This window comes from Myripristis murdjan, chromosome 6 (genome assembly GCF_902150065.1).
Source record: "Myripristis murdjan chromosome 6, fMyrMur1.1, whole genome shotgun sequence".
NCBI lineage: Eukaryota > Metazoa > Chordata > Actinopteri > Holocentriformes > Holocentridae > Myripristis > Myripristis murdjan.
The window spans coordinates 3,083,621-3,101,419 of record NC_043985.1 but is presented as its reverse complement, the minus strand read 5'-3'; the positions used below and the strand labels follow the sequence as shown (position 1 = coordinate 3,101,419).

The following is a 17,799-nucleotide window of genomic DNA, read 5'->3' as shown; positions in this document are numbered from 1 at the left end:
GTTCTGTAACAGCTTGGGATGGTTAGGACAAGCCGTCATGGAGGTGTGCATGTGCTGTGAATACGCTGCATGTTGGACTTGAGAATTTATCGCTCAGTATTGTATAGTCAGGGCTGCAGATACTATTGCTAGCACTAAATACCTGCTAAGCTATACCATCTGGTTCTCTCCATTTCCGAAGAATAGCTGTTAACATCCTTCAGCACTTGAAATGGGAAAAAGTAGGGTCGGGGGGCCTTCAGGGATCCTTGATGAACACGCTCAGCAAAATAGTTTAATTTTACTCGAATTTAATTCACTAGAATTTGTTACGTATGCAGAAGTGATTATTTTAACATGACAGTATTTTTCATTCTCATGCACTGTACTATTTATCAGTGTTCAAGTATGACATCTAAATTATTTAATACTGAACATGAACTTAAATATTATTTCATATCAGGGTCTCTGTAGGGCAAAATCACCTCAAATGAGTGGCCGTGACTTGATGGAAATCATCTTGGGAGTCCGAAGGGATATAAAAAAAGTTTGAAAACACCTGTATTAGGGTGTCGGTAGATTGATATTGGGATTTAGGCATTTAGCTGGCGCTCTTATCCCGATCGCTTACATTGAGTGTCACAGTAGAACAAACTTCAGTTCCTAGATCATCAATGTTAGAAGCAACTGACAGGAAAAGAGTGCAAGGATCCAAGCCATAGTACCACAGGATGAAAATGTGTTTTCCTCCCTCAGTGGAAGCTCGTGAAGCCGGGGCAGTGTCGTAACCGTGCTGCCTGACAGTAGTAAGTGGTGCTGTGCTGGTGTAAGTGGTTCTGACATCCTCAGGTCAGAGTTGAGTGGGTGTCAGTTTCTATGGCATCCACCAAGACCCCTGTGTTACCTAGTACACCTCTTCTTCCTCTGATGTAACCATGTTTATGTGACACGCTGGAAGTGGCAGTCAGACAGAAGACTGCCCATATGAGAAGTTGAGAAGAAAAAAAAAAAAAAAAAAAAAGTAGTGCCTGATACATTGAGACCCTCAGAATCATTTTACAGTACACAAACTCCAAACGGAAGAAAACCCATTCACATGATGCCGTTCCAGCTCACTCAAGTGCACAGGCATATGCATGCAAACACACACACTCACAAATATGACTTATTAGTGTGTACAATGAGTCATTTTCTCCAACTGACAGTTATAGACCACCCACTTCTCACCCACTCTACAGCTCTATCCCAGCAGACACTTGGTTTTCCTTCCTCTCTCGCTCTCTCTCTCTCTCTCTCTTTTCATCTTTTACACTTTCCCTCCCTCTGTCTTCCTCTCTCTCTCCATCTCACACTTACATTTGCTTCCAGTCAGTCACTCTTACTCTTTCTGTCAAGTCTGTCCATAGTTTTTGCATTTAGCCGCCCCCACCCCACCCCACCCCACTCCACCACAGCCCCTCCCCTCCCCACGCTCCGTCTTTGGCCCTGTTCTCTCCTTTCAGACACGTGAGCGAGGGTCAGATTTACGTTTAAGAGTACCCAGGAGGCTGCATATTTCAGAGATGGACAGCCTGCTGTGATTTACTGAGCGCTAGCACTGAAGTGGCAATCTCCTTTACTTCACAGAAGCTGTGCGTGTGTGTGTGTGTGTGTGTGTGTGCGCATGTGTCTGTGTGGTGAAAACAATTAATTACAGTCCAACGCCCTTTTTTCAGGAATCTGTGTCGTCAGTAATCACCTTGCAATTTGTTGTCTGTGCTTGTGTGTATGTGTTCCTGTACTTATGAGGACCAGTTTCCCTCGCGTGGATACAAAGATATAGAAAACGCTGCAAAGTGGGGACATTTTGCTGCTTGTTGAAAGCGCTGTTCTAGGATTTAGGGTTAAAATTTGAATTAGGATTAGGTCAAGCAGTGGGCAGGGTTAATGTTAGTGTGTACGTTTAAAGAATTAATATCAATTTAAGTCCTCACAAGTGTAGTGATATAAAGGTGTGAGTGTGTGTGAAATCATTATAGTAAATGATATATTAGCCCAGTGACTCTCACAGCCTGAGGCTTACATTAGGAAAATAAATTTGCTCCACAGAAGCCCAGCATCAAGCCCGCAGTTTTCACAGCTCTGAAGTGCCGAGAGACCTTGATACTGCTTAATAGATTAATAGATTATCCCCAGAGCGGTATTTTCCTTGCGTGTGTGTATGTGTGTGTGTATGTGTGTGTGTGAATGTACAGTATGTGTGTTGCAGTCCTTGTAAGTCGCTCTGAATAAGTATGTCGGCCACACACCAAAAAATGTGATTTCTGCTTAAAGCATACGTGTGTATGCGTTTGTGTGTGTGTGGACTGAGCACTGACAGGACATCAACTCCAATATGATATGATTGTATCTTTAGTGATTCATGTCTCTGCATCTTAAACAAAGTTATGGTTATGAATAAACGATTCCAATGTGTGGTTGTGAAATCTCCTATGATTATTGGCATGGCTGTGGTGTACAGTTGGAGATGGCCATACTGCTGAAATTCATTCAAATACTCAAAGTACGCTACACTGCATTTCCATGTTTTCCAGACAGGATTATAGTATATTGATTGCATGATAAGTCAGTCGCTCATATAGAAACACTTAACCCTATAAAGCCTGAACTATGAAAGAATTGGCAGAAAATTTTTTGAAACTGAACCCTTTATTTAGTCCTATAACAATATATATATATATATATATATATAAATTCAAAAAATATGTTATTACATGACCTTTCTGGTGTATGATATATGATATGTACTTGAAGTGCCAATGGTATGGTCCAGGGTGAACAGGGGAAGTGTTCAAAGGTATACAACAGTATTTTGGTCAAGTATTGATTAAACTGAAAATGAAAAACAGAATTGAAAATGTGTATCATATATGATACAAATGGCTTTATAGGGTTAAAGAACCTGTGGGCCAACAATTCATGAGGGGGACTGGCCTTGTTCAAATGTGATGCTCAGTATTTGAGACAGTGTTTTATTGTCTTTGATTCTCAAGAGTGACCTCACCTAGGCAGGCAGGCTTTAGTCACAGAGTCACACTCAAAGTTAGTCCATCACTGGGTCATCTTCTTCCATCATAGTTGACAAGGTGTGTGTTATCGCTCTCCTCTCCTCGCCTCCACTCTCTTCTCCTCTCTTCTCCTCTCCTCTTCTTCTCTGTGGAAGAAGAAATTACGGCCGCCGAGCTCAAAACCTATTTTGCTTTTCCTTCGCAGAATGATGTCTTCCATGCGAGCAACGCCTCCGTTTCCTCCAGCGACAGAGGAAGAGGAAGCGATGGGCCAGGACAATGCGGCTTGGGCCGGCGATGAGAGAGAGGGCCAGAAGGACATGGGATCGCCCCCTTTGCATAACCAGCCCCATCCGGACGAGCTGCAGCCAATCAGAGAGAAGCCGACGGAGGCCGAGTGGGACAGCGTAGGGCCCGCTGTGATGGTGAGGAGTGAATTACACACAGTGCTGAGGAATTGTCCATATCTTATCTTGAGATATGCTGCTATAACTCAATCTATAAAACAAACATGGCGAATGTGTGTACACAGCGTACACACTTGAGGCGCGGCACTCGTAAAACACTCATGACATACATGCGGCAATATACAGCATGTGCAAATTCACATGTGCTTGCATATTCACGATTGTGCAAATGCAAATATGAGCGCGCACTGCCACACACACACACAAACACACGCGTACACATACACACACATACACATACACACTCTAGTGGTTCTTTCTTGACTGTGTGCTGCAGGCAGTGCTGTAGGCAGCACAGTGAGGGTGCTGCTCTAGAGAGCAATAACCCTTGATTCTTCTCATCTCTGCAGCCTGGTGTGTGTGTGTGTGCGCACGTGCACATGCATCTGGTAGTTACTTGGCTTCAGGTTCTGTTGGTCCCTAATGGAAGAGGTGTATTTGACTTTATTTCATTCAGCCTCTGAGGAGAGGAGAAAGTTTTGAGAATACAGTTTCCTAAGTTGTCAGTGTTATGCCAGTGCTGTGACTGATACATCAGTGGCCAACCTGTATTTGATAACATGTAGTCTCAGGGATCCCCATCTGATAAGATTGAATTATTTCATAACTGTCTGTACTGTAGATAAACAGTTATGGAACAAACATATAGCTGATGCTCTTATCTGGAGTGACTTCCAGTGAGCAACCACAAGGGGCTTTAATGTCTTACACAAGGACACTTTGAGTGGACACATGGCTAGTGATGCACACACATTAGCTGCTGCGACCACTGAACATGTGACAGTTTGGTTCATAATGTCTCTCCAGCCCACGTGTATAATGCCTTGGTAGTATTATGTATGGACCTGAAAAATTATACTTGAACAATCCATGAGTGACACACTATCTGCTAATCCTCATTACAGAGGCATCTTCCGCTTAAAGACAGTGCACAACAGGGCCTCCTGGAGCCGTTTCAAGGGCGCCTTAAGATCTTGCTGTTAGCCAAAGCCCCTTGTCTTTGAAACATAAGCCTCCTAAAGTTCTTGGAGATCCCCCCACTCTGTCAGGGGAGGAGAAAACGTCCAGAAATAGCCCTGGTGTTAGAACACCTGTGCGAAAGTGTCTGTTGTGTGGGACAATGTGGTCGTCTTGAAGGGCTTATCTTCACGGTAAATATAGACTCCTTGTGCCTCCTCGTGTGTTAACGCATAACCTAGCAGAGCAAATAGCAGTGGGACAGAAACATGCAGGACAGAACAAAACGGAAAGCACCATTTAGATATCTATTATTCAGCTCAACAAGTCTTAAGTTACCCACTTTGAGTCAGCCTCTTACTGAGATTTGTTGAGCTTCTCTTCAAGAAAAAAAAAAGAAAAAAAAAAAACTTTTGATACACTACTTCAAATTCCAGGCTTATGTCTAAAATACAACATAACTCTCTCATTTTATTCCCTCCTTCAAATCAATTTGTCCCACTTGAAATACTCAGATCTTATTCTGTTGTACTTAGATCTTATTCTTTATTTTTTTTTAAATCTTTTTTTATTGATTTATTTAATCTGTAATCTGTGGATACCGCTGAAAAACTGTGAATGTCCTGTGAATAAAGTATCTATCTATCTATCTATCTATCTATCTATCTATCTATCAATCTATCTATCTATCTACAACTAGTATTATACAACTGTAACTTTATCAGAATGGACGTTCTCTATTGAACTTGTGGGGTTGCAATGATAGGCTATAATCTCCGCATATTGGAGAAAGTAGCCTCATGTTTAGGCAGGTTATGGTCTAATTAAGTCAGAGATGACACTATACGGTGCTCCTATTGTTTAATGAAAACCTTGTATCTCCAAAACTTTTCCAGATAAATACAATTTGATTTAGGCTTGATTTGATTTAGGTTTTGAAAGGTTTCCATAAGCCTGAATAATCATAGTGTTTAATTAAGCCATAAAGGACTATAAAATAATTCAATTTAAGTTAAAACATTAAAATCAGAACAATGAATTGTTTACCTAAAAGTATGCTATTTATCTCCATCAAGAGGGTGGTGGAGGTTATTTAATTGCTGTGTCTATCTGTCTGTCTTTCTGTGAACAAGATATGTCAAAAGGTTCTGAGCAGATTTACACAAAATTTTGTAGATAGATTGATCCAAGGAAGCCTTGATTAAATTCACATGCCAAACTGCCAGGAGATGCAGGAACAAACAGAAACATGATTTTGCACGTCGTCTCATTCACCTCTGCACCATGTTCAGTTAACTGACATCATGCAGGGGGTTAGATGCAGAAGTGCCATAGATTTAAATGTTAACACTCTGTTATATTATAGTAAAAAAAATGTGTAATGCCATACAGATAACCATAACAGATAACTTTCATAATTTTGAAGCCCTTATTAAAAGACTTAAAATGTGTTTAACTGTTTTTTCATGATATAAAATGAAAAATGGAGGTGAATGGCTTCTGAACGCACCATCCTTCTCAGATCCATCCAGTCGCTACAGACCTAACACAAGAAGTGTAGGTGCTTCAACTGATTTTAATGTGTAGATATCAGATCTGAACAGCTGATAGAACGGACACATAGTGCACTATCGGGTGAAGGCAAATACCAGATCTGTCTCCTTGACGGAGGTCTGTGCTCTATTGAGCACATTTTCTAGTTAATATATGGAAAAAGTATGAAACACAAAGTTCTATCTAGAGTAACAAAAAGCAACCAAGCATTTAAATCAATCTACAAAGCAGCATATATTTTCATATTTATTAATCCCAACACCTTTTTGATGCACCTGAGTTGGTACTTGAATTCCACATTTCCGACAGTTAACTGATGCTCTCAACCAGAGTGACTTAGAATGAGTGCAACAAGAGAGTAACCTTCGATTCCCAGATCACTAATAGTAACCAAGTTATAGTAATGAGTGCAAACGTCAAAACCACAAGTATTATTGTCAGCAGCAAGATGCAGTTCCCTCTGCCGTGCCAACCTGTCCATGCCAAGCTTAAGCACTGCTAATGTTAGAGAGTGCCAGCTTAAAGGGTAATTCTGTAATTAGTGACCTCCTATAGTCAGCATGGGCTCTAAGGAGATTAATGCCAAGATGAAGAACAGCAGTTATGACCAAAATATTGGTGTAAGCACATAAATAAGTATATCAGCCTCGAAACGCATGGTTTTGTCTTTTGTGAGGTGAAGACAGATGAATATATCCAGTCCAGCACAGGGCTGACACAGATAGACAAACACTCATGATCACCTTCACACGTATGGGCAGCATTCAGTCCACCTGACTTGAGTATCTTTAGACTGTGGAAGGATATCCGAGCAAGAGTTTCCAAAATGTTTTCATGTTGTCCTCCAAAATGACAGACCTCTATTTGAAGTGATTTTGCCATAGGGACCCTAATATGAACAGGATTTTTTTTTTGTATTAATTAGTTATAAAGATGCACTAAACAATTTAGGCGAGGACACTTTGAACTCAACTGACAAGAAATATGGAATAAACATATAATTTGATGATTGAGTCTACATTGCATGCTTATTCTATGTTTTTTGTCAGTTAAGTCTAAAGGATCCTCACTTAACTCAAACCTCAGCAATTCTGCACAATTCAAGTTTCAATTGTTAAATGGTGTACTGGCACACTAACAAATAGACTCCAAATGGTGACATTAAATAAGCATTCATATTTATTTTGTGATACAACAATTTCTAGCTGATTAAATTACAAAGAAATGTAACTACCTGATTTTGGACTGCCTGGAGAAGCCTTAGAGTGCCTGGGGGACCTGGACCCCGCTTTGAAAAACCACTTCATTGAAGGCAGCCAAAGCCAACCAAACTTTCAGGCAAAAGATGCAATCAGAAAAGACCAGGAGCTGAATCCAGGCCCTTGTTGCTATGAGGTGGAACTGTGAAGAACCGAAATTTCTAAAGGCTCGAACCCTCATGCTTCATCTTGTTGTTTCTTCCTAGGACAATGACAGCAGTAAAGGCTGCTCCGTCTACTCCTACCGGACTAACTCTACCTCTCCACCCAAGCCAGAGGAGTGTTCCAGGGATCGTGGGGAACCCATGAGTGGCCTGGCTTTTGGGACGCCGGAACGCCGCAAAGGAAGCCTGGCGGATGTGGTGGACACGCTGAAACAGAAGAAACTCGTGGAACTGACCAAGACGGAACAAGATGGTAGGGGGGAAAGTGGTCAGCTTGATGTGTGTACGTGTGTGTTTGTGTTTTAAGCCTCATTAATCCAAAGAAGGCCAGGCATGCACGGTTGTTTTTAGCAATGCCCTGCTGCACGTTCATACAGTGACGCCCATTTACAAACCCAATACAACTACAGCCTTCTGCTGTTGGCCACAGAGCAACATCGCTGTCGAGGGAGACTATTGCTCATTCACATTCAGATTTCCCCTGGCTGGTGCAAGAATGCAAGTCAGCCACGTTCTGTTTTCTGTGTTTTATATGTCAGGTATTTAGCTTCCCAGCTTCTCTTCCCCAGAAGAACATGCAGTCATGTAACAGTAAAAGAACTGGCTGGCTTTGCATTGGTCCAGCTGAAAAAAAGCTTCAATTCCATGCAAGTCAGCTTTGTCGAAGCTCAGCAGGAGAAGCATCCAGTAAAAATTATGCATTGATTTTGCATCATCATTTGGAATGTTCTGCGTGGGTTTGGTGACATAGGGACAGGAAAAAGTTTCACTGGCAATCTGCAACTAATTCCATGGAAGTTGCATTGTGTAAAGCCAGCCTTAATATTATAAGTGACAAATATTCCTGAATGACTGTTTGAGATCACATCATCACAGCAAATTTCATAGTGTTTGTAAGTGTTTATTTTTTTCAGTGCCAATAACCGGGTATCTAAAAGTGTTCAATTAACTCTGAGGGGTGTGGACATATTTAAACACTGACATGGTAATTGTTTTTGACACTGATGATTTTGCTGGATATGAGGAGAGGAAGAGTCCCTTCTCTCATTTGTATTCAGTCACATGTAAAGTAAGAACAGGATTTTGTTTTCGCTTTCTGACCACATCCTCTTCAGAGGATCTTTGAACATCTAAAATTACAAGTGGCAGATCCCTCACTTGGAAGATCACAAGATCAATCAGAGAAACCACCGGTTTCCCTTTCTCGCCTGCTCCTCAGATCTAGTTGACTCACAGAGGACAGCAACAGAGTCTCCTAGCATGCCTCAGCTTGCCCCCTCCCTCCCCACGGCGAGCGAGATCTAACACCTCTGTATGCTGTTATGGTGCACATAGTAATTGTCATGATATCAGAGGAGCGCTTGATCTCTCTCATTTAGAGGTTTTACTTTGTTATTGATACAGTCAAGTGGCTCAGAATGGGACAGCCAGAGGCGTAAGAGAGTGCTCAGTGTCTTCTGTTGAGAGACAGGCAGCCTCGCCTCTTATCTGCAGTACAGAAGCTGTTTTTAAAAGGATGGATTGTGTGTGCGTTCAGAGCTGTTGTGACATCTCCCTGTCAAATCAAAGGAGATGCGAGTACATGGAAATGTTAGACAGTGAATACTGCTAAGGGATGGATGAAAGTTCAGGTGTGTATGTATGTTTTATGGACAATAACTTTTTTATTTTATTTGAGCCGGCAATCTTGCATCCATTCTTGCATCAAGAACATGTTACCTTATAAACTTTATTATTACATCCATGTCTCCTGTTTGTTAGCTGGGAAAGCAGTTAATTGCAAGCAAGGTGTGAAGCTATAATATGGAAAAACAAGCAAATGTTAAAAGATTTAATTAGATAGGGAAAACCTTGCAACGTGACTGGATGAAATGAAGACAGTAGTAAATGGGCTACAATGGTAATGATACTGGCACTCTCTATTCCATGTGTGTTTATGTACATTTTGTTTATGTCTTGTTGCCTAGGAAAATGTTGCATGCCCAGTATTCAAATGTGATACAGAAAAGTCAGTATTTTATCTGATGATGTTCAAATATGACTCAGATTTCTTGAGACACTTCCCTTCTGTTTGGGGAAAAAAAAAAGATCTTGCTACTGAGTTAGATTCTTTATTTGGTAATTAGTGAGGCTGCTATCCCCCAAGGACTAACAAGTGCATTGATCACACTGAGAGCACTTAGCTGAGACAAAACAAATGAGATGAAAATGTACAATATAACCAAGGAAAGTGAAGTGTACAGTGTTAGCACAATAATAATAACGCTACCTCTGGGCCTTGTAAACATTCAAGTGAATTGCTCTGATCCTTGAAGGGACACTGTACAAATTCCTGTCATTCGGTGCCATAGTAACGCGTTTCACTTCAGAAGTTTCAAGTGTAATTTGACCCCACATAATAAAGTTGACAGGTACTTTTCCTTGTTGTCTCAGGGGTTTTGTTAAAATGAAAAGATGTGATCAATAGATGGTTAAAACTGAATGATTCGTCAAGTGCATTCCCCTTCAGCAGCATTTTATCCATTGTCACCACTGGAATAAAAATGATAATAAATCCCAAACTCTTAAACTGATAGCTGGCAAACCTGCAAACCCGTTTTGTTTTTTTATCATTTGTTAATTTAGTGGAGTGATGCTATTTCCTCCCAATATTTCATTGACCCTCAACAAGCTCTCATTTAATGGACTGTTGTCTTTTTTTCCCTTTTGCTTTATATTTACCACTCATGAGGGCATTGCTATCTCTCCTTCCCTTTCTGTACCCGTTCTTCAACCAGAATAGCCTTTCATAGCGCTTTTTGTTCCATTTTTTGCAATGCATCTCCATCAGCATCCTCGGTCACGCCCTGATTTAAAGTGCCATCCCACACTCTTATGTTTCTAATGAAAGCCAACCATTCAAAGTTAATAAGCTCTCATTTATTTTGTTTCCATTTTGCCAAAGGACTGCAATGCAGACAGGAGTGCAAGGTTGCCCCGGTAAATAATCTTTTCAACCTGTTTCTGATATAGTGCTAATAAGAGACCATTTTGCACCTCAGACCCTGCACTGCAAAAACTCCACAAGCTCATTCTGACTTTTTTGGGAAAGAATATTTCTTTTGGGCATTTCTCTTTTATTACACAGTCACAGCAGGGAGAGACAGTAAGGATGGGGCAAAGAGAGGGGATATCATGCAGCCTTAGTATTAAGTGGTACGTGTTCCTCACAGTGAGCCACTGGGGCGCCCCTCCACAGGCTCATTCCTTTTTTCACTCTGGTGGCATGTATACACTTAGATTAAAAACTGAAACATGACTTTGTTAAAAATCCCTCTACCGTATGTGCGGATTTGATCATCTGTTCTCATTCAAGTTGCCAGCACATTAAAGGTCCAACAATAGTAACCTGCGCCTCGTCCTCTGCCTCCCACTGAAAAGGCCTCATTGGGTTGAGCTGTCCTAGGTTAGATTGGCTATATGATCAAATGGAATCGAGCCTATTAGCCACTGAGTGCTCAGTGTAACATCGCTGACCCCTCCGTGCACTGTATCCTGGAGCTAATGTGCGCTTGGCGTTGTTGTTAGCCATCGGGCTGCGTTCACCCCCTGTCGGTATGCTGTTAGCTGTCCACTACTTAGAGGAACCCTAAGTGCCTGTGACAGTTCTAACGAATGGAAATGGCCTTGCTTCGCGGTGTTAGGGAAGGGGAGGGTGCGGGTAGCTTTTTTCTTTTTTTTTTTTTCTTCACCCATCAGCTTCTAAAGGCTTTATCAAGAAGTCTTGGACTGTGTCAGCTCACTGTATTACCACACATTTGGCTGCTGTAAATACATTCTTTTCACTTTCACAACATGTAAGTGAAGGGGGACAGAGTCCAGCCTTTTCTCAGCAGTTTTGCATTTATGTCCAATTGTGCCTGCATTATGTGAAGGTTTAGATACAAAAGCTCACTGCTTACAAAAGGCTTCCTCTATACCGTTTTAAAGCACTTAGTGCTAAACTGGTAGGCTGGTTGCTGAATAAAATGTTCAAGGCCAGGTGGGGGGAACAGCGGCAGAAAAATGTGGCTACCAGACATGCCGGTGAATGGCAATGCTCTTCCATTCTCTGTCCTTTTGTAGCTAAGAATACAAGACAAAGAGAATGAAAAAGAAAAACCAGGAAAAAAGTGTCTAACCTGTCTCTTAACACTGATAGGTGCCTAGCTAGCAGGCTGATTTACATCAATCTGATTTTGCCTTGTTGCTTTTAGTCAGGAGTTCCACAGAAGAGGAAGCTGTCACGGTTGACACATTTATCTGAATGCCAAAATCAAACCATTTTTGAATGCTGCCCGATCTGACATTAAATTCAGTGAAGTGTGCAATCAAACTCCCCCGGTTTTGATGACTGAATCATCATCAGCTGCATTGTTGTCGCTCCCTGGGGCTGACCCAGTGTTAACAGGCCCTGGCATGGTCACCGCACCCTCGTGCCAACTTAGTCAGCCATCTAATGTGCCCTGAGCGGCTCTGGCACACAGCAAACGTTTGACATCGCTCTAATCCGTGCTTATACCCTGGCTAGTCTGAATTACTGTACACAATTCATGTGTTTCATTTTCAGGTGAATGTGGGCTCGATTACCACCGCAGTGTGCTGCTACAGAGAGGCAAAGCTTAAATGGCAATGGTGTGACTGATGTTTTGGATTGGAAATCACCTGTGTGACCAGTTTGTGATGGGGAAGTCAGAATCATTGACAGAAACTTGTCTTAATGACGCATGAGATCTGCACAATGTACTAACACAAAAGAGGGATCTTACACACATCTGTTGCTTTCTTATTCTGCGATCTTGGAAGCCCCCTGTGCCAGCACACTGACTAGATGAGACTTGGCTCTGAGCCAGATGCTGTACATCTCCCAGATTGAACGGGACATCTCTCTCGTGTTTTTTTTCATAGTTGTTGAACATTCACAGTGTTGACAGGCGTTCACTGTCAGTGCTTGACAATTGCCCGTCAGTCCGAATTGGCATCATTCTGGCTGTGGCAGATTTACACACGGTCATTACAGAAAAAAAAAAAAAACAGAACTACCAAATTAAAGTTCAATCAAATGAAAACACCAGTCATATCATACCATAATATCTACCGACTTACTAATAAATGACCCCATGAAAGAATCTGTCTGTCTATCTGTCTGTTCATCTATTTGTCTATTTTCTATGTGCCTTGGCTAATCTTAATTTGAAAATGACAAATACATTGTCAAGTTTTCATCAAAAGTGGCAGTGGGGTTTTAAAGACAGTGTCGGCTTTGTCGGGAAAGTGATATAATATTAACTTTGCAGCTTTTGACCCAACTAGCAACAGGATGCAGCAGTGCATTTTAGTTGTTTAACAGCCCCTTTTCCCAAAGTACAATGCTTGCATCCCGGTGACTGTAAATTAATCATTTTGAAGAGTTTATAATTTGTAACAGGTCAGAGTTATACACACAGCACTGAGTCACTTTCTCTGTTTGTTATGGTCCAACCTGCCCACTGTTGGGACCCCCCCAACACTCACCCACACAAACACACACACACACACTCTTTCCTTGTGACTTTAACTAAGAATCAAACCTTTTGCAACTTTACTGAATTTAACAAAGAAATGACACTCAGAAAGACGTTACCAGCCATGGACAGTACATGTACAGGAATTAAAGTTCAAGGCTGACCTCACCCTAAGAAAACTCCTGCAGCCTCTTGTTTAGCCACCATGTGTGAGTGTTGCACTTGTACTGTGTGTAAAACTGTGTTGTCCGGTCTGGAGGCAGCCCTGTGTCTTGAGCCGAGGCCAGGCTAGACCTGGATACCCAACCGCCCATATAATGGATTCCCCAGCTGGAGGAGGAGGTCAAAACGAGGCCAGGCCTTCCTCTAACCCTGTTCCTCAGTGACAATAGAGACATTCTGCCAGGCTTTTCTTTGTTCTCTCTCACTGGCGAAAGGCATGTACTGCTGTTACTGCCAATCAAACCAGGGGAAGTGTAACCTCTTCTGGATGCTGTGCGTGTGTTTGTTTGTGCATGTGCGTCATCAGATAGTTCAGCTCTGTGTGTTCAAAATGATAAACTGTAAATCTGTAAATCTTCAATGACACACGCAATCTGAAATGAAGGATTCATTTTCAGATATGGGATTCATTGTTTGTCATCAGGGAGCCATCTTTGCAGCTAAGCCATTCTAATAAAGCTTTAAGAGCTAAGTAGCATAGTTTAACTAACCAGCCCAAGAACCTGAAATACATGACCTGACCTCTAACTACAGCAAGGCCAGTGTGTGCGCGCGTACATGTGTGCACATGCGTGTGTGCATGGTCTTATGCATTCATACGCTCAGGTGGAAGTAGTTGTGATGACAGCTTAACAGGAGAGCGTGGTCGGCCTTGGGGGTTAAGCCTATTGGCTAATTAACAAAGTCTAGGCTCTAAGTTTGCTATGTTTGCCTCCATCTATGGGATTTGCAGCTTGAGCTGTAATTGTATGCAGGTTGGAAGATTTGTGTATGTGTGTGTGTGTGTGTGTGCATGTATGTGTGTGCACAAGTCCCAGTTTGCTATATCAGGGGCGGCAGGGTGGCATGGTGAGCAAGCATATGGTCCTAAATCTGTGTTTAAGCTTCCCATTTCAGCAAATATCTGTCCTACTGTAGTGTTTTCAAGCAAAACCCAGAAGCCTCCTCTCCACAATGTTGGGCAGAACGGGTACCAACTGCTGCATCATGCCGTTCCACATTATTCTAGACCCATGTGAGCAATTATGTTTTTTTTCATCTGTCATGCTGCTTAAATTTGGAAGTACCTAAGAAAACTACACTATTGACAGAACTGACGCAGCTGGTCAGCGGTAGGGTTCCGTATGTGTAATGTGGTGGCAATTGGTTCATTCTGTTGCCTGATGAAATGGAGGATCTAGAGCTGTATGTAGTCTATGTGCAGAATACCGACCTTCAGCTGCTCTTAACAGAGGATGTGAACAACTCTGAGCAAAGGATGAGCCAAAACATTACTGAGAAGAGCCAACTGACCTAAATGGACTCATAAAAATGACATAAATGTAAAACCGGTCAATGAACACCTACAACATTAAGGCATCCCACCAGAATGGTTGTGCTGCAGTCAGCAGCGTTAGCTAACCACACCAAACAGGGTCTAAACCTCTCCAAACCAAACCGGGTGCCAGTGGAAATGCCAAAATGTCAAACAGCTCCTCTCCTCTTCAGAGCCGTTTGGTCCAGCAGTGTTAAAGGAGGCTTGGGTCTCTGCCAGCTCCAGAGATGCTGCTCTGCGGCGGACTCTTCAGTGTGACCTCCCTATTGATGGGTGCAATAGGAATGAGAATTTCCCCAACAGGATCAATGTAGTATAACATTTCATTGCATTCTCAACTTTAATCTTGAACCTTTAATCTACTTTTCTGTATCCCTGCATTTCATGGTCAGTGCAGCTCTCCCCTTCGCTGCCAAGAGCCCATTTCCCCCTGGACTTCTCCTTGTGGCAGCCTTGTGGTTGGTTTCAATCTCCTCTTCTGTAATTGATAGGGATCTCTTTACTAATGATCAGCCACGGCCCGTGGGTCTCGACTGTGAACACAGGCAGTGGGATATGCCCAGTAGCCCACTCCTCCCCAGCTTGGCTGGAGGCCAGCCAGAATATGGTACAAACGCATGCAATGTGGTTCGCCGGACCAGTCTTGAATATCTTCCAGCATAATCAGTTTAAGAAGTGATTTTATCAGGTTCTCATTTTTTCCCTCAGGATTTCCTTGAAAATGCCAAGTTGCTCACCGGATAATTTAGCATCTGTAGAGAGGCATGATATGTCTGCGTGTAACACCTGTAATTTCATGTAGACACTTTCCTTTTTTTTGGCCAAAGTAATCTATAAAGGAAAGGCCCAACATGCCAGAGCCATGCTGGTGAATTTTAATTGGAGACAAACTGTAAAGCCTGCAGCACATGTTGTATAAATCCTGAGCTCCAACACTTTCCCCTTGAACAACGACACCGGTGATAATTTGATATTTGTTTTACAAGGTAATATCTTGGTAATTTTAATTGAGAAGTGCGTCTTTTAAAACTTTTAAGTCTTCACGGCTGTGAAGGTAAGCAAATTATGTTAACTGATTGTCAGGTGCCAAAAAGGAGTAACAGTTTGTTCAGTTTGCTGATCACATAGCCAACTGCTCACTGGTTTTATTACTCTCAAACTGAACCCACACAATGTCTTTCTACAGCTAGCAGTAGTTGACACAGCATAAAGATGAGTGGGCTTGCTGGTTAAATGTTTAAATGTTACCTTGAAGAGTAAGTTTTTCGGAAAATAGAGCAGCAATTTAAGGGGTCAATTTAAGTGAGGACTGACTTACAAAAATGTGGAATAAGCTTTTCAATTTCAGATTTCAATTATTGCAGCTCCAGCGTTATTTGATTATCTTCAGAGCAGTTTTGCAGACAGCAATGGGTCTGGTCTGATCACATTCCATAAGTTCAAGCTCATATATTTATCAATTTTCATAACTCATAACTTATCAGTGTAATATATTTATCAATCAAAACACCCAGAATGTTAACTAGTATACCAAATAGCAAATTACCTTCGGTCTTGCCAAGGTAGAAGACATTTTGAAGCATTGATGGCAGTGATTTATCTGACATTTGCTCTTTATAGATTCCTTGACTCAACACAACACTGATTTTGACACAACAGCAGTTGTTTTTAGCTGTTATATGATTTTATTGATGCACTGGTCTTGGCAGTACATTAGGACCGCACTATAAGCCAGCAGGAGCGCCTGATAGTGTACTGCGTTTGATGATAGCTCCCATTACAGATGATAGAAGGAGCAGCTGTCTCACTGTGCTGCTCTGGAAGGCCTATTCTCCTCAGTGCCCCAGATCTCCACCCCGACCCCCCACCCGTCCCTTTCTGATATGGACATGCTGACAGGAGTGGGCAAAGGGGGGCTCTAGGGGTTGGAGGGGTGGGGCTATCTGTAGGCAACCATGTTGGATGCACTTGCATGTTCCCCTCCTCAGTCAGCTGCCGAGTAGTTGTTGACTCCAGCAAGACTCACCACTGGCCCCCTCGCTGATATCTGGCTGCCTGAACCCCTTCATCTCCCTTCAGTGACCCAAACCACAAGCACCTCCTACTCCAGCTCCCTTGAGGGACCGACCCACAACAATGCTTCTATTGTGTCTAAACCACACATCATGCTATGTATGTGTCTATATGCATGCGTATGTGAGTGTGCATGTGCTAAGTGGGGTAGGGTTTCATATATCATGGCTAAAGTGGAACCAGAAGCGTTGGTCTTAAACTGGTGTTTTGGGGGTGCACTGGATCTGAGTTTACGGGAGGTTCAACTTATTTTATTTTAACCTAGAGATTTTAGAATCTGTTTAGCATGGTATGATGAGGCAATCTCACACCCCATCTCTGCCCTGGCAGCTCCAGACCTGCAGTCAGGTGTGCAAACTGTTCAGTTTTCACACAGTATTGCAAAAATGGTTCAGCAAAATTCAGGATGTTGACCTTGTATTGGCATATACAAATGAGTGAACCCCAATAAAAGAGAAAGGAAAAGAAAGAGAAGAGATGAAGGAACAACATGTAAATACCGGTAAATAGATGCTTTACTTTGCTTTACTTTTTAAACTGATTGAATCTGAAGTGACTTGACCTTGCTGCTGCTGTGCAGCATATGGCCAACTTGTACAGTATTCAGGCTCTTGCATCCGTAATTTCAAAGAGCAGAAGAATATGTATATGTGTCTTTCACAAAACACATGATGATTTGATGCTAAAAATGTTGCAGTTGATTTTGTTGTTTTTAATTTCATATCGTCCCTTGCCAATGAGGGCCACTCAGTAACGAGATGTCAAAATTGGACCAGTAGTGTCTTTGCTATCACATTTAAGTTTTAATTATAGCGCCCTCATCAGGCCAATAAGCTGACATTTTTTAAACCCCCAGAGCACTATGTCAAACTGTAAAGTTTCTCCAAAATTAGAGCAGTGGTGTAACATTCAAAGTCTGAGATTCTGACCTTTAATTATAGCGCCCCCATCAGGGCGATGACCGTAACAGGGTACATTTGCGTGGGGGACGAAATTACAACATAAGCTTTCATAACATTTAGACTATTAGGCGGCAGTGTATGTAGACGTCAGCGGGCAGGCCTAACCCCTCCGGCTGCAGCACTGGGATCAGCAGCTGGGCTTTTCTAGTATTAAGCTCACACCTTCAGCCGAAACATTATCCTTTGTCTAATTCAGGCCTGCAGAGTTTTGCACCAGCTCCTTTGGCAGCGCGGCCATCTAATATAACATAAAGTGCTTTACACTGCCATGACTGAAC

The 17,799-nt window shown here is 42.2% G+C and overlaps 1 protein-coding gene across 5 annotated transcripts in view; it reads left to right on the top strand.

Moving 5' to 3' along the window:
- LOC115361118 (transcription factor SOX-6-like) overlaps positions 1-17,799 on the top strand; it is a 121,300-nt gene that overhangs the window by 37,918 nt on the left and 65,583 nt on the right. For all 5 annotated transcript variants that reach the window (XM_030054417.1, XM_030054420.1, XM_030054415.1 and 2 more), the window contains 2 exons: positions 3,232-3,451; positions 7,470-7,680. In XM_030054417.1, coding sequence (XP_029910277.1) covers positions 3,233-3,451; positions 7,470-7,680 — 430 coding nt within the window. In that variant the 5' untranslated portion in view covers position 3,232. The remainder of the gene's footprint in view (positions 1-3,231; positions 3,452-7,469; positions 7,681-17,799) is intronic.